Below are 16745 nucleotides of genomic sequence, written 5' to 3' on the forward strand. Positions count from 1 at the left end.
CTGTTACAGTCCCAGCCTTTTTCTGCAGAGTTGCTGGGAAAGGCTTACCTGCTTGCAGCCCACCCAATTAAGTCTTTGTGGGGTTGGGCTCTGCTCCAGGCTGGGTGGTGCATCTCTGAGGTAAGCGGGATGGGCTCAGGGCCACAGTGCGTGTGTGCCTGTCATCCAGCAGTTTGTAAAACGTGCTGCACGTGTGTCAAGCGATACTCAGTGACATGTGGGCAGATGTATGTGGGCTGGTGTATCTAGGTGCACGCGATAATTTGTGCTTTTGTTTTGGCTCAGGAAGCAAATACCAGGCACGCCTCATGACCAAGTGTTTGTGCATGCTGTTGGGTAGGAACGCACCTGGGGCATACCTCAGGCCCCTTCACAGTGACCCTGGGCAGCAAGGGCATGACAAACCATTTATCGGCTGCACCAAGGTTTAACTCGGCCCTATTGTTTGTGGGTGGCCTGAGGTTTAACGCGGCCTCATTGTTTGTGGGTGCCCAGTTCCCACTGTGGGTGCGAGGTTTGTGAGGGTGCTTTCTGGGATGGTGACGCCACAGCAAGGTGACAGGTGAGTGCAGGCAGCTACTGTTCGGTAGCACACTTTGTCCTCATCGTGGTGACTGCTCATCAGTCATAAAAGTCGTGCTGGCTGCAACGACAGTTGGCTTTGTTAGTCAGCCGTACAAAGGGGTTCGATGTAAAAACGTTGAGCTTGTGTTAGATGTTTATATAACCACCTCGCTGCTGGCTCGTTCAGGGGAGTCTTTGAAATAATAATAATAATAATAATAATAATAATAATAATAATAATAATAATAATAATAATAATAATAATAATAATAATAATAATAATAATAATAATAATAACAACAACAACAACAACAACAATAACAATAAATAATTTTTAAAAGTACAACTTTCCCTTTTTTAGAGCATTTCAAGGGAAAACAGCTACGCGCTGCTACCACCCCGTCACCCCCGGCTGAGGGGCTGGGGCTGAGGGGCCGCCCCTGAAGGGCCACGGCCCCGCCCCGTCCCTGTTTGAAAGTAACGAAAAGTTCCCGAACGCTCCGCGGGCCGCGCTCTGGCGCCGCCGATTGGCGGAGCCCTGCGGGGCACGTGATCTTCAGCCAATGGGAGCCCGGGAGCGAGGGGGGGCCGCGCTGAGGAGCGAGTGGCGTCCCTGGGGGAGCTCTGTGAGGCGGCGGTGAGGGGCTCCTGAGGCGGGGCGCTGCCTGCTCTCGGCCGCCTCTCACGCCCAGGGCTCCACGGCTGGGTTCGTACCGCTCGGGGTGTCCGGGGGAACGGGGAGCCCTACAACTGCTCTCAGAAATCCCGCAGCAGGGCTGAGGGGGAGCGCCCCCCGCCGAGCCCGTGCCTGCGGTGAGCTGGGCTCTGGGGGCCTCTGCCCTCGGTTTGCTTTTGTGCTGCTTCAGCAGAGGGAGGGCGGCGCGCTGTGGGGAGAGCCTTGCCGGGGGTGTTTTAAGATTTGGTTTTTCGTGCGATGGGAAAGCTGCTTCTTGGGAGCAACGAGCTTTTTTGTTTGTTCTTACAGTTGGCAGAAGTGGCAAAGAAGACCTTCGTCCCTGCCATGGTAGTCTTTCACCTTTACCTAGTCTCTTTCCTATCTTCTCTTTTCTATTTTTTGTTCAGGTAGGACGTGCTCAGGCTCCAGCCACAGCTTTAAAGATGGGTCAGTGCTATTCAAGTGCTCCTTTGTAGCAAATGCATTTGGTATGCAGAGGTTGTTCTGCATCCTTTATTCTAGGACTAAACCAGCTTCTAAGTTGGGGTCTTTGTGAACTTGATGAACTGGGACTCTGATTCCCAAGCTGAAGTTCCTTCAGTAATGTTACTTGTATGACTTTCCTTTCTTTCTTTCTTTTTTTTTTTTTTTCCCTTTTCTTTTCACTGAGGAAACTTGCAATTTTGCTGTCACTTGTATGAAATAATTTCCTGCAACAATTATGCAGAGGTGTTTATCTCCTTGCAGAAGTCCCTTCCCCACCCATGAATGCTTCACTTCCTGCATGCTGTAGAGATTTTGTAATGTCTGTGACCAGCTCTTGTGGTGCTTGTAAGCAGGAAGTCTGGCCAGATGTTTTTTTCTGGCTTTGTGTGTGAAAACGAGTAAGAGACAGCCAGTGTGTGCATTCTGTAGCCTGTGACTTCCACTTGTTTTTTCCATGTTTGCCTGTGTTTAACAAAATATTGCTAAAATCTCTTTTGCACAGACACGCGCCCTTCCCATATTACAGTGAGCCTAAATAATGAAAAGTTTCTAACTGGTTTTATTAATTATTTTCAAGGTATTTTGCATGCTGGCTCCAAGTTGTTAAAAATCAAGTAGAGAAAGTAGTTGTGTGTGGAGGGAAACCAAACCTTGCTCTTTCTACTGTCACTTCGGAAAAATTTGTGTTTTGGTTTTATGATTTATTTTTTTTAATGGTCTTTAACTCTGTCTGAAACTTTGACTTTCTAGTTTCAATTTGTATTTTGTATCTTTGATAGGTTTGAAAATCCCCGTGAGGTAAAATACAGTGCAGGTGTACAGGGAGCCTAATATGTCTTCCTTGGATGTTGAAGACAAAAAAACATATGCCTGTGGCATGGGATGGTAGTGAAAGGATCTCTGCTATGCTAGGTTGTCTCTGGAATAAATACAGGTCCCCCAGTCTTCCAGGCATTCACAGTTCAGCAGTCAACTTTAACCACTAAGTGCTCTTTAGTGATGGTAACTGTGAAGCAGTGTGTTCTTAATGGCTGACATCCTGAGGGTCCCTAATCCCTTGATTGTACAGACAGGGTTAGCAGCTGTTGTGGGCAGCATCTTTGTTTCTCCGAAAGTTATCAAGGTTCTGTGGACCTTTTATAAAATTTATGACTCAGTGGAAGTCCTTTTGTCTGTGACCCATGCAATCTTACAAAATGTGAAGTAGCACATTCTTTTAGTTCTTCTAAGGTGAAATGTAAAAAGGTAAGTGAGGGCCAGGTATAAGCATATCCAAACCTTTCAGGCCAACAGAAGCTGTCTGTTGGTTACAAAGCTTTTGGTTCCAAGGGATTATTTGAGAGCTTTCAGGTACAAATCTTGCAGTTCTTCATGTTGGATTTCTTTCTGTTGACAGTCTGAACGCAGGTATGGTATTCATTAGTATGCATGCACTGGTCAGAAGAAATCCTCTTTGGAGACTTCTGAAGTATGTCTTGATTTGTGTAACAAAGTCAGGCATATCCTAGGTGGTATTTCTGTTTTTAAAGAAATACAGAAGTTTCCTGTTGTATGAGTGGTGAGAATTAACCACTCAGAAGGATCTCTGGTGTTCTCTTCTAGATGGTGGTTCGGCTGCAGTAATGGTTGCTGGTTCTTCTGGGTTTCTTCTTGCATCTGTATTGCTTCTTTGTCTGAGTTTCTGTCCTGTCCCTCGTCTGTGAAAAACACAATTTTCTTCTTTGCAAGTGTTCTGCAAGGGTTGGTGAGCGTCTGCAGTGCCTTGAACATAAGACATGCTCATTAACTTCAAAGGCACTTTCAGTTCACTTAAAAATGATACAAATGTGTAGTGAACTATCCTAGGTAAAGAATGTTAATTGTGCTTGGTCTCACTTTTCTTTTTAAAAGGCAAGGCTACTATTTAGAAAATCACTCCTTAATCATCCCCACCTCCATGGCGTACTTCTAAAAACATCTACAGCACAGATAGCAGCAGCCTTGAGAATTTGTGTTGGAAAGTTTTCTTTCTTAGAAGAGATTTTAGCTTTGTCTAATCAATGTTTTGTGTCAAGAAACTGAGTTGTAAAACTCGAGTTAGTAACTTTCCTGCACCTTCTAACTCCCATTCTAAATAACAATGTAAATTCCATGAGTGTGGTGCTGATACTGTGTGTTACTGTGTTTGGGCACAGGCCACTTAGCTGTGACAGCTGCTTGGTTTTTGCTCAATAACCTTCTGAAAATCATCTGATCTGTGAAAATGACTTGTGCTTTCCAGCACTGCTTGGATTTGTAGGAATTGGATTTTAGATCCCTAAACTTTGAGTATTTGCCACTGTCCTCTATAGTAGAGGTAAGAACTGAAGTTTGGTTGTTAATCCTGGTTAAACCAGGTGGTTTTGCACAGCAGAGTGTGATGATTTATGATGATAACTTTTTTCAGTTCTGTAGATGTGGAGTGGATGTACATTTTCTTCAGCTATGACATGCTGCTCAGAAGGTCTGCTCCAGCATTTCCTGAGTGTCATAAATAAGAGCAGACAACAGGATTGATATCTAAATGATCTCTGAAGTATTTGGCTATTTTCCCCCATTCCCCCTTGATGCTATCAGAATTACCTCAAAAAAGCGTTCTTAATACATGTAGAGCTGAGGCTTGATAGAAGGGCTGTGTTTCCTCAGCCCCAAGAATTTAAGAAGTTTTGACAACACTGTTGCCGTGGGCTGTTTGACTCCACCTTTATTTACTGCCCTTGCTCTATTGAGGGGTTTTATTAACTTGGTAATGGCTGTGTGGAATCCTTGCCTTGCCCAGGGCAGCGCGTGGCCGGTTATCTGGGGCTTTGGGACTGACGTTTCTCCAGTGTCAAGACTAACTCCTATAAAGTGATATTTGCTAGCAACCTGCCTATTAGAGTGCATCATGCAGCTTAGAGGGCATTTATTTAATTGTAGCATCTGCTTAAGTCTTCAAGCTGGAGTCACCAACTTAAGGTTCTTGATTTCCATGTGGCTTTCTCATGTGCCATTCCTGTTTGGTACTGTGGCATAGGGACTGCTGGACAGTCTGGATTGCTGGCTGGGTTTGCTGCAATTTGTCTGCACGCTTAGTCCAACCATGTGCTTTCCCACTAGAGCCTTTGTGGAGCTCTTACTGCCTCTTCCCTGGGATTTTCTGGAGTTCCCTTCTCCCATGGCTCTCTGAGGCATGCAGATACATTGTGACCCTCAGCTGTATCTGGGTTCTGATATTTCAGGTTTAAAATGGGGTAGTTTTGTCTATCTCGATTTAGGGAGAAGTTTTTTTGTATCCAGTGGTTATGTCCATAAGAAGCTTAGGCACTCCTGGAAGTGTTAACACAGGAAACCTCAACCTTGAGTACTTTCTCTGTGTCTCTTTGAAGTCTCTTTAATTTCGGGGTGTCTTTAGGGCTGTTAACTCCAACTTAATTGCACTGTCTTTGGAGTTGAAGGTGTTTAAGATGTCTTTCTTCTGTGTTGTGTATGCATCTGCACAGCTGTAGCTCGAGTTTGAGGTTCTGTTCTGTGTAGTCAGAGGGTGGGGGAAGATGCTTGCTGCTGGGATTGTGGCATGCAGCAACCTTGGGAGAACTGGGGAGAAGAACTTCATTATTCAGTAGAGATTTTCGCTTTTTTTTTTTTTTTTTGTTACATCCAACAGACCACTGTCAAGGCTCATCTTCAGGCACGCGCTGAGTTCCTGTGAGGAGCAGCGTACCAAGTTAGCTCACTGCATTAGCTCTTATGCTTGATCCTTTAATTTTCCAGGGCACAAAATGAAACAGGAGTCTTAACTTTGAGGGCTCATTCACCATGGAAGACTCAGAAGGCCATCACTTCAGCTCAGCAGAAGAGGAAACCAGATACTGGAAAGAGCTGGCTATGAAATACAAGGAGTGGTAAGGCAATGGCTTTGTTCCTCAGTTGTTTGATATGATGCAAAAGCACTGCATGCAAAGATAGAAATAGCTCCACACAGGGAGGTGAACTCAGGGTAGCTCAGTTGTCTCAAGTGGCAGCAGGAGCAAAGCAGTGACACGTGCTTCTGCATGAGCTACACCAGCCCAGAGTGTTTTGTGCTTATTTGAGCAGTGAATTTGTGCTGCTGAGGGACCACTGCTTGTGTCCCCTGCTCTGGTTTGAATGGGAATGTGTGTGCTGCACGGTTTCTGACTGCAGCCTGTGGGAAGCACAGGTGAATTTAAGTCACTGCAAGACCTTGTTGGGATGATCCAGGCCACTGCAGAAAGATTCTGCTGTTTAACTTTTATATGTGGATCAAAACTAGTTTGGCAGCATGTGGATGGGAGAAGATCCATGTCTGAGAACGGGCATGCTTTGCTCATTCCTTTAGCTCACTGTGTTGCTGTAAACACAGTAAAGGGTGGAATAATTCAGCCTTTTTGATGCTGGTATTGGTGGATCCTTTCTCAGACCAGACGTCTAGACCTTTCAGTACTGCTGATTTGGCTTTTTGTAGAATTATTTCAATAGAATTTTCTTGAATGTAAGAACAGGCTTTCTTTTCTGTCTCTTATGTTTTCTCCCCTTTTATTGATGATCAAAAATGGCACTGTTCAATTTCTTATTTGGAAATTGGGACTGAATAATAGGTTAAATATGAAGATGGAGTGGACATTGGACATCTTAAAGAGACTACATGTGTCCTGTTTGCTGCTAGTGTAAAGACAGATAGGATTTCTTTTCCTGTTTGTCCATTTACTGGTTTGCTATGGGGTGGCTTTCCAAGTTTGGGGAGGCGTGTTTGCAAATGGCTGGGTTTTCCTGTTGAGTGCGTGTTGGAGAGGGACATAGAGCTTTCTGTGTTAGATGGCAGTATCTTTTCATCCTCAAGTGTACAAGAGTTTGTTCTGTTTCATTATGAGTTCTGCTGCTGGAATTGCCTTTTAGTGCTGAGAACACACAGGAGGAGCTGCGTGAATTCCAGGAAGGGAGTCGAGAGTATGAAGCTGAACTGGAGACTCAGCTGCAGCAAACAGAGTCCAGAAACAGAGACCTTCTGTCAGAAAACAATCGCCTGCGAATGGAGCTGGAGTCAGTTAAGGTAAGAGTGGTTGATGCTTCCAGTAGACATGCGTCTGAGGCATGAAGATGAACAAGACAGGTGTATGCTGATTCCACTTGCCTTGTGGGCAGAGGTGTTTGGCGTTATAAAGTGATTGAATGGGAAATAGTAAAAAAAAAAAAAAAAAAAAAAAAAAATCTTGGAAAATGAAGAAACATCAATCTGTTGTCTGCTTTGAGAGTACTGGATACCTTACTGGATACCTCCATGATGTTCCTGAGTCCCTGTTTGCAGGTTGTGTTTATGTTTCAGGGATAGATTTGAGACAGGAGAAGTGTTTACAATGGAGTGAAGAGTAATGCTGTCTGCGTTGTGCAAACATGATACTGCAGAAGAATGAAAACACAAACATTTCATCTTTGGTGTTCTGTTACATAAAACTTAGTTGTTTTAAAGCCTTTTGATGTAGTTGTGTGTAGTTATTATCCAGTGTTCCAGATAAACTTGGAAGTAGCAGCTAATAAGTAACGCAGAACTGAGAGGAATGAAAGTTGCACTCTTGATTTTTGTTGCTGATTCTTCCTATAATCAGGGGAGGACAGGAACACAGCTTATCCTCCTTACACTTGGTTAGTCTGGGGGGTGTGTGGGTGAAATAGCTGGCAAACATTAATTTCCATAAATATCAAACATAAGGGATACAAACTTACTGAGATGGAACCTCCTGACAGAGAAAGGTAAGAGATACAGTTACCTGAAGTAGGAGACTGAAAGGAGGCAGACACATCTCTTCAAAGATGCTGCTAGTTCCCTGTCCTCACTGACAGGTTTAGGAAATACTACTAAACTAAACTTGAAGAAAAATTGTTGTTGAAATTGGTGTGCATTTCTAAAGCTTAATCTTGTTAGCATTTTATTTAAAGATGGTATAGTCACCTAGGAAACATTCCACTCTTTTTAGGTCTAGGTCAGTATCTGTGGAAGCAAAGATTTATTTAATTATACTTCTCAATTGTATGCAATAATGAGCTAATGGGAGTGAAGATATTTGCGTAAGTAAGTAATCTGGGTGTATAGAGCTTTGTGTCTCAGCTGTTGTGTAAATTACTGTCTTAAGTAAATATTCTTTAGCTCCAGATAAATGTCTTGTCTCCCAGCCTCAACTTAGGGAGGAAAAAATCACTCTTTTGGGCAGCAGAAATTCCATGCTGTGGTTCATTGCATTTGCTCTTTTACAGTGATCTTTGTTGTTTATTAGTACCTTAGCAGTATTAGATGCTGCTTGTAGTATGGAGTGTTGGTCTACTCTGTTCCGTGTAGCTACATAAACTCATGGGAGCTGATGAGTCTGGGGAGAAGCCATAGCAGTTCAAAAAAAAAAAAAAAAAAAAAGGCAGTGCATTTGACTAAGAAGATCATGGACTTTTCTTTTGCTGCAAGAACTGAGAGAAGGGAACAAAAAACGAGCTGAAGCAGTTGAGAATGAAAATAGCAGAAACTGACATAGAACTTCAAAGTGGAGAGTATATGTATCTTGGAAAACTAATCTTCATAGTAGATAACTTACTCTGTTAGATAGTAGATAAACATTCTGTTTCAAACAAGCCCTTTTAACAATTGGCTATTCATGCAGCCTTGAAGACTGCAGTAACAGCTTGCACTGAAGGAACAGAGGCTCCATTGATGGTCAGATCAGCTGATATTTTATTACAATTGGCTGGAAACAAAGCCTCAAACCTTGCAATCCTGGTCTTTTATCTGCATCAATTGAAGAGCAAAGCATTAAACTTGGGAAGCTATTGAATAGTAGTGTTAACCAAGCCCATCAAGGCTTGCTATCTGCATCCTGCCTAACAGGAGTGAACTTTGTGAGGCCCACACAGCCTGTCGCTTTGAGTTTGCCAGTGTAATGAGCATGCTTGCTATCCCCTCAGAAGCCAGCGTTCATGTTACCTAAACATAAATTGAAATAATGCTTTGGAGGACTTGTTTGGAGAGGCTTGAAAAGCTAACTGAAAGTACTCTGCCTCTTAGAGCTTGAAGGCTCTTAAAGTCAGCATGCATGTATGCTTCAGAGATCAGGAATTATGGCAATGTGTCATTACACTGTAATCAAACAGGAATTTATTAATTCAGCATGGGTATCTCTTCCCTTCCTCCTTGTCTGTGCATTACATGCGCTAAAACAGCTCTATTTACATTGTCAGCTGCGTTAGGCTACTTGCCATGGTTTTCAAATTGCCTCATGTGAAGTTGTTTTCAGTGACTTCAAGTGTGTTAAATTTTAGACAGAAGCACTTCAGGAATGCTACTTATACAGTAATATTGTAGCTTCACAGAAAAAAACTCTCTGGCATGTCAAAGTGATCTGATAGCAAGGTGGTGGAGTGTGAAGTGTTGCAGTAGATGGTGGCTGTGAAGCTTTTGCTGTCACATGATGTTTACTGCATATGGAGGCGATAGCAGGAGAGAGATGTATGCTGGCAAAGCTGAGCCTTCCTCCCCACTGGTGCCTCTTTTTAAATGTATCCTTGTGTACCTGCTGTAAAGGACAGAGTTTGTTTTAGGGTCATGTCTGAAGTGTGTTGCATAACTGTACCTGTAATGTTTATAAACAAGAGCTCTGAACGTGTTTTGGGCTAATAAAACCACAGAGGTGGTGGAGAATCCTGCTGGTTCCATTTATGTTAGTATATAAATGTACTAACACTTTTTTCATTGCCATTTAGGGTCATAAGTACTGCTTGACTCTAGCTTAGGCTTAAAAATAAGTGGCTTCTTTCAGCTCCTTTTGCATCTTCCTTTGTGCATTGCTAAAGCTCTTGGGGGCTCAGAAATTGCTGTCTTGTTCAGAGTTGCACACAGATCCACTTGGCTCCAGGATGTCATACATATTCTTCCCATTCTACCAAAGCAGATCGTAGAGGGGGTGGCAGGCTTATAGTCTTTCTGCAGACAATCTCACTCTAGCCAGTGCATTTGCCTGGCAAGCAAGTGCACTGTCTCTCTGTGGCATTACTGGGTGCTGTTGTTAAAGTGGATGCTGTCTCTTGGGCCTCTGCTTTGTGGTTGTCACCTGCACCTTAAAACAGTGAGGCTAAGACTTGCCTTTCCAGCTGCTGCCTTGTGGTAGGGGAGCTCAGGAGCTCTGTGCCGTTGCCTGTTGAGCCACCCACCTGCATTGGGCAGAACCCAGGAACACTGCTTTGTCTTGTCTTTGAGCGGGGCACTGCACATGTGAACAAACCAGCTGCTGTTGAAGCCCTTTTTCTCAGAAAAAGGGTAAAAGCTGTCTGTGTGTCGGAGTATGTGTTTCTTTCTTTCATCTTTGTGAATGGGGGCAGGTCAGGAGCACGTGTGAGAACTGTCTGGTAGAGCAGGGAACAGCTCTGGGCGGTGGAGCTGCTTGCTCTCCAGCACAGTAACTTGATAAGGAGTTACAGGAAGAGCTCTTGTCTGCTGGCAGCCCAGAAGTATGTAAGCAATTGGCTTTGTTGGCATTTTACTGTATGTAAGCTGATGTTTCTCAGAAAATTTCACAGGATTTATGTCTGTCTTTAAAGGCTTTAAGACAATGCTAAGTCTCTGATGCACTGTTTGATTTGTCCTTGTACAGGAAAAGATTGAAATACAGCATTCAGAAGGGTACAGGCAAATCTCTGCACTGGAAGATGACCTGGCACAAACAAAAGCTATTAAAGATCAACTTCAGAAATACATTCGAGAACTTGAGCAAGCGAATGACGACTTGGAAAGAGCAAAAAGGTGAGCAGTCTTCTGTGTTTTCTTCCACCTCAGTTCTGTCCTGTGATTATGGTGGCCCTGAGTAATTTATGTTGAGCTTGTTAGCATTGCCATTCTGAACTAACCATTCGGTGATAGTTGTGATGAAGATGTTTGTTGCAGATGGGAAATAGGATTATTTTTTTCACTGTCCAATCCCATAGCTATGCTATTTCATATCTTACAAGCTAAAATTAAAACAAACAAAAATAATCCTAACCCAAAAGATTCTTTCTTTCCTCCTGGGAGAGGGAGTTACTATATGTGCTTGAAGGGTCTGACGTGTACTCTCTTTCAGAGCAACTATAATGTCTCTGGAAGACTTTGAACAGCGTTTAAACCAGGCTATCGAAAGAAACGCTTTTCTGGAGAGCGAGCTGGATGAGAAAGAAAACCTTCTGGAGTCTGTGCAACGCCTGAAAGATGAAGCTAGAGGTTAGACAGCAGTTCACTTGTACCTCTGCGTTTCTCCCCTCCTGACTTCTACCTGTTCAGTCTCTTCATGTGCCTTAGAGTTTGGCTTCTACTAAAGAAAATAAAGAAAATGGTATCTTCTAAATCTGCAATATGAAGTGATGAAGCTTCAAGACTGTCTACCCCCCTTGTTGAACTGTTGATCTTGTTCCTGAGTAGCTTGTAGGAGCACAAGTCTGTTTTAACTTTCTCAACCTTCTCCTAATCTGTGGTGATGGGTCTGTGATGAGGTGTGCTGTTCAACTTCCTGTAACCTGTGAAGGTCAGCTTTTAGTAACCAGTAGTGTCTGTTATTCCCTGGCCTGTGAAAAGTGGAGTTAATGAAACACTAATGGGACTGGAAAACAGGAGGGCTGTGGCTGGCTTCCAGTTACCTTTGAATAGTCTCAGGAACTAGCTTCTTGGTTTGTCAGTGTGACTGGGTAGGAAGATAAGAGAGACCATGTAGCTGTGGAGCTAGAAAAAACACTTCCAGCTCTGCTCAGATTCTGTGCCCTTGGGTGGTTTCTATAAGCTACAGCCAGGCTGTCAGACAGGAGTGCTCTGTCCCTGGGTTAGATAATGGTGTGGTTTCCACTCTACCTCGGCTCGGGATTTCTTGATGTGGAAACCCAAGTGGGAGGGAAGACAGTGCACTAGGTAGGAATACCTGGATCTCATCCCAGTAGGGAGCTGGGATATAGCCAGGATATTCCAAGTTGCAGAGCCTCAGTCTTGATGTGCCTTCACGTACTGGTCTGTAACGTTTGGATGCATGTTAATTCCCTGCCTAAGGGAATTTCATTGTGAAATGGTATAGAACTTAAAGCCAAATAGCAACTTGAACTAACACAACAAAAACAACTTGAGCTGTAATGCTAGATAAGCCTTAGCGTTCATCCAGAGTTTGAGTATGTGCCTGTAGTAATCATTACAAGGATAAAGGATTTTGTTCCCCTGGTGAAGGTGTGAAGTACAGCTCTTATCTGCTTTTTATCTTGGTGAATACTAATTCCCAAGATTTTGTTTGTGTTGCTTGTGTCATAGATCTACGACAAGAGCTTGCAGTGCAGCAGAAACAGGAGAAACCCAAAACACCAATGCGAACTGCACTGGAAACAGAACGAACAGACACTGCAGTTCAAGCATCCTTATCTGTGCCTTCAACTCCCTCCGTGCACCGGGCACCTGGCATCAACATGGCCACCCCTGCGACATTTAGGAGAGGTGCGTGATGGAACCGGTACAGACATGTCATGTGATACCCTTGTTTTCACTATAGCTTCTGGCTGCAGGAGGAAGTGAGAAAACAGAATTACAGTTGAGTGTCTCAGTGAAATCCACCTAAATCTAGTTACTGTGATTTCAGCATTCACTGACCCCAGTTCTGGGGGTTTATTTGTATTCAGGGCTAATTTAGGGAAAGGATTTTAAAAACTTCATCATGATCTTTAATGCCACGCTCCTGTTTCTTGAACTGGCTTCTCCATGAGCGTAGGTTTTCTTTGGGATGGGTTTTCTTCCTCCTCTGGAACAGTAGGACACTGGAAAGTCATCCTAGATGGCTGTACTAGATGATCATCTCTGCTTTTGTGCCAATAGAATCAGTTACTTATCTTTTATGAGTGCTGATTATATTAATATCCTAATCCTCCAACATTAGCTTTCATTCTGCTTACTTAAAAAGTGATAAATTGATGTAATTGTGTTTGTGTGCGTAAATGCAAGGAGTTGCAGGGTCATGTGCTGGTGTCCTGATATTACAGCTCTGAGTGTTAATCAAGTTCGATTGTAGCTGTTGGTACTCTTAACCTGAAACTGTCTTTTGTGCAAGAGAAATAGCATTTGTGTAAAAGAGGATTCAGAAGTTTTCAGTGAAATGAGATTATGGTTCTCTCTGAGAACGCATCCTCCGGTCCTACAGCAGCAATAAAGATGTAGAACAGGTCTCTAGAAATCTAAGCCATGACATATGTGGAGACTTCAGCTTAGGCCTGTGTAACGGGAGCTGTCTCAGGGAGGCAGTGCTTCGTATTTCTAATGCACATGAAGTATCTGGAGGTCAGATATGAAAAGGTGAAAGGAAGATACTGATGTTTCATTTACTATGTATGACTATGCCAGAACTTTTTTTTTTTAGTATCAGGTAATGTATTGTTCTTTATCCTGCCCTGCAGGTTTTGAGGACAGTTACAGTGCAACCCCTCTTACACCTGCTGCCAGAATATCTGCACTTAACATCGTGGGAGACTTGCTGAGGAAAGTAGGGGTGAGTGATTAGTTGTTAGCAAATATTCTTGGAAGAACAGAGTTGTTGGAAACTGCAGCCAGCAGCAAGTATCTGCACTGCTCAGAAGAGACTGGAAAGACTAGCTTAGCTAACCTGACAGCTGAGAAAGGCCTTGAAGTTGTCTGGACTCTGTATATTTCTGAGTAACCCCATACAAAAATAGGGCCCATCCCTGCTTTTCTGAGATCTTGCGCCCATGTGGAGTCCTGACCTTTCTTCCTCTCCAAACTTCTGAAAGAGTATGTGCAGAAAGAACAATCTGACGTGAGTAAATTAAGAGATCATCTACTCCCATGAAGGGCAGAGAAGAAAGCAGGCTGGTGCCTGCTGTCCAGAGGGCTTCCGGTAAAGTTTTCATTAGGGCTCCAGTAGTGTTTTGAGCAGGGCCTAATGCCATGTTGAGTTGTAGTTTGACATGTCAGGTAGTACTGATGCTGGGAAAGTTATCCCATGACTTCCATTTGTCTTTTCCCTTGTGCCCTAGTGCTGTGTTGGCACAAGCATTCATATGCCTTTTGATGGTCTGACCTGCAGAAATGATATAGCTGAAAAATAACCCAGCACGAGTTACTTTATAATCCTTTATAATCCTTGACCTCCCCTACAAAAAGATACAGTTTTCCTGGGATATTTGAGATGACTGGCTTTACCTCCTCAAGAATTCAGAACTCATGGCTTTGTCTACTAAAAAAAAAAAAAATTTTTTTTTTTACCCCAACTCATTTTTAAAGCAAACTTTTAAAAACAAAACCAACACAGTCGATCTGCTGAAAGATATCTGACACATTACCTGTGTTTGCATCAGGCTTTGGAGTCCAAACTTGCCTCTTGCCGAAACTTTGTGTATGACCAGTCTCCAAACAGAACCACAGTGTCCATGTACATGAACAGAGATGTCCTTGAAACGCGCCTGAGTCCTCACCAGCCTCTGTGTGATACAGGGTTAGTGCTGTTCTCCACTGTTGTGTCGTAGTGAGAACTCTGACAGGTACTGTTGTATTTCTTACTGAAGCTTTGGTTTTGTGGAATCAGTTTTGTTTCCAAAAGGTAGGAAATTTATTTATTTAAGATTGATTTGAATGTTTTGGATCAGTTTAAAATTTGTAATCAACAGCTGTTAAAATCTGAAAACTGTGATCAAGTTTTGAAAAACAAATTCCAAGCAAACTTAATACACCTATTATAAATCCAGTTTTAAGTATAGGAAAGTACAACAGAGGGAGCTCCTGCTTATTGTCTCAGTTTTGTTTATGTTTCATGTTCTTGTGTGGTGATTCCTCAGGAATGTTGTGGCATGTGGGGACTTCCCTTGTCAAAGTTGAGATTCTCATTTATGGAAGAACTGGGGGGGGGAAAAGCAAATAATGAATCACCTCAATCAGAATGCTTTATGCTTGCTAAAATGTGTTTCCAGGGAGCAGCTGACAAAAGTAGTTATCTGAGGCAACTTGCAAATTTTTCCAAGCACTTGAACTGGTTGTCTTTTTGTTTTAAATGCATGAAGAAAAATCAGCAAGGACGTAACAAGTTCAGTGCCTGCTTAAGCCCTGCCAGTCTTGTACTGCGTATTCTTTAGATTATCTGTAAACTAAGTGTTTATAATACGGTTCTAGATGGAACTATTCAACTGGACCCTTGCTCTGGGAGTAGTGGGTGGTTCTGCTACCCAATGCCCAAAGTTTGCAGATGAAAGGAATATTCTGTATTGTACCTGCTATTGCTAGAGAAACCTCATTAAAGCTCCTACAAGAAAGCCTCAAGGGCCATACATTTGCATTATTACATACATGCTGACTATACCTCTACTGCTGTAATGCTAGAACTGAAATTCCAGCACCTGTAAAAGATAACTTTTCACTATTCAGAGGGAAATAGAACCCTGTTTTACGGTGGAAATTCAGCCTGGTTAAGTAAAGGGCTCACTTAGTGTGCAAAGTGGTTTTTAATCTGCTGGCTTCTCAGGCTGAGTGGTGTACTCTTGTAGCAACCAGTTGTTCTGATAAAATCAGTAAAACTGAGCAAGAAATGTACTAACTTGTGTTTTGTATTTGTAGGTTAGTGAAACGTCTGGATTTTGGGACGCGACCTTCAAATATTCCAGGACCAATAAGCCATCCTTCACAAAGTGTTGTCAAGATGCTGCTATGAAAAGACTGTGTGGTTTTGGAAAAGGGAAAAAAATCTATAAAACTTTAGTTTTAAAGAGATATCAATGAGCAATCAGTTAGCAGCATAAGGGTAGGTGAGGACTGAGTAAGAAGCTGCAATTGACAAGGGCCTCTCATGGCCTTACCCATCTGGCTTCTCTGAGTTTGGTGGGCAGTGTGATGAAGCAATGCTGCCTAGCAGCACATGACTTCAAATTGCTTCTTATATCAGCTGTGGGAATAAAAAACCAAAAACAACTCCTTGAGAATTGTTTCTTTGGCACAGTCAGTCAAAGCTATTGTCCTTTTGCCTCCAACAGGCAGTATTTCCTATGCAGCTCCTCAGGCTTCGGCTTTTGATACTGAATTCTGATTGTGTCAAGTTTTTATCATGGGTGTTGTGTGCTGCAGTCACCTGAGTTAGGGGAGTGGTTTTAGGTAATGAGAGGTGTATTTCTATGGGGAAGCTGCTCAGTTCTTTGTGAGATGTTTGGTCAGAATCATGCTACACGAAACCCTGTCTCTAGAATGGTAAGGTTTTATAAGCAGTTCTTTGCCACTAAGAACAGGTGTTGGTTAAAGGTGAGGAATGCCTAATGCTTAGAATACTCGGGAGATCACAGAACTATCTGCAAGGTAGGGGACTTCTAGCCTATAGATATTGTTTTACCATATGGGGCTCATAAAGCCTAGCTGTTGTAGGAAGCAAGAGACCTGATTAAGTTCCTGGTTCTAACATCTTACTAGCTGGGGTTTACTACTTTGCAAACCTGTCTTTATTAATGTGCCTTGGGTTTTTATGAGTTTTTTTGTTTTTGAGAATATGCCTTCAGCTGTTACTAATTTAGCAATGTTTTTAACTTGAAATGTCCAAGTATGTCAGAATACTGAATTATTCTTGAAATTGGAGTTTTTCCCCTACAGAATAACACTGCATCTTTTTAAAATGTAACAGGTTCATTCACAGTATTAATATATATTCACAGTATTAATATACATTACAGAAGCTTGTACTTGCAAAATAATTATGGCTAAATATTTCTGTATTATTGGAGGGAGCTTACATGACAAAATGCATAAATTGTGTTTTTTCTTTCAATGATGTGAAAGCAACAACTGATACATCTGTTTCTCTGGATTAGGAAATAACTACAGATCATTCAAATTATTGAAGTCATCTACAAAGTTGGCTTAACTTGGAAGCAGAATAAAGCTTATTTCGAATGTTAGGTATTCGTTTTGATTTTGTCTCTGTGAATTGTCATTGTAGCTCTTGCAGGAATGCTTGCTACCATCTTCTCAGCTTACCAATGGAGC

The 16745-nt window shown here is 42.5% G+C and overlaps 1 protein-coding gene across 4 annotated transcripts; it reads left to right on the forward strand.

Annotated features, from left to right (window-relative positions):
• The first annotated feature begins 1158 nt into the window (after positions 1–1158).
• On the forward strand, positions 1159–16657 carry NDE1 (nudE neurodevelopment protein 1). Of its 4 annotated transcripts, none has more exons than XM_082772463.1 (9): positions 1159–1270; positions 5498–5628; positions 6641–6794; positions 10372–10520; positions 10837–10973; positions 12039–12218; positions 13169–13260; positions 14087–14223; positions 15336–16657. In XM_082772463.1, exons 2-9 carry the CDS (start codon positions 5543–5545, stop codon positions 15427–15429), a joined length of 1029 nt encoding a protein of 342 aa, XP_082628589.1. In that variant the 5' UTR covers positions 1159–1270; positions 5498–5542; the 3' UTR covers positions 15430–16657. The 4 variants fall into 4 exon arrangements, with proteins under 4 accessions (XP_082628589.1, XP_082628591.1, XP_082628588.1 ...); XM_082772465.1 differs by having other exon boundaries at positions 1239–1377; positions 14087–14269; XM_082772462.1 differs by having other exon boundaries at positions 1239–1377.
• Positions 16658–16745: the final 88 nt, after the last annotated feature.

This window comes from Aythya marila (assembly GCF_965140915.1).
Source record: "Aythya marila genome assembly, chromosome: 15".
In the NCBI taxonomy this organism is placed as follows: domain Eukaryota; kingdom Metazoa; phylum Chordata; class Aves; order Anseriformes; family Anatidae; genus Aythya; species Aythya marila.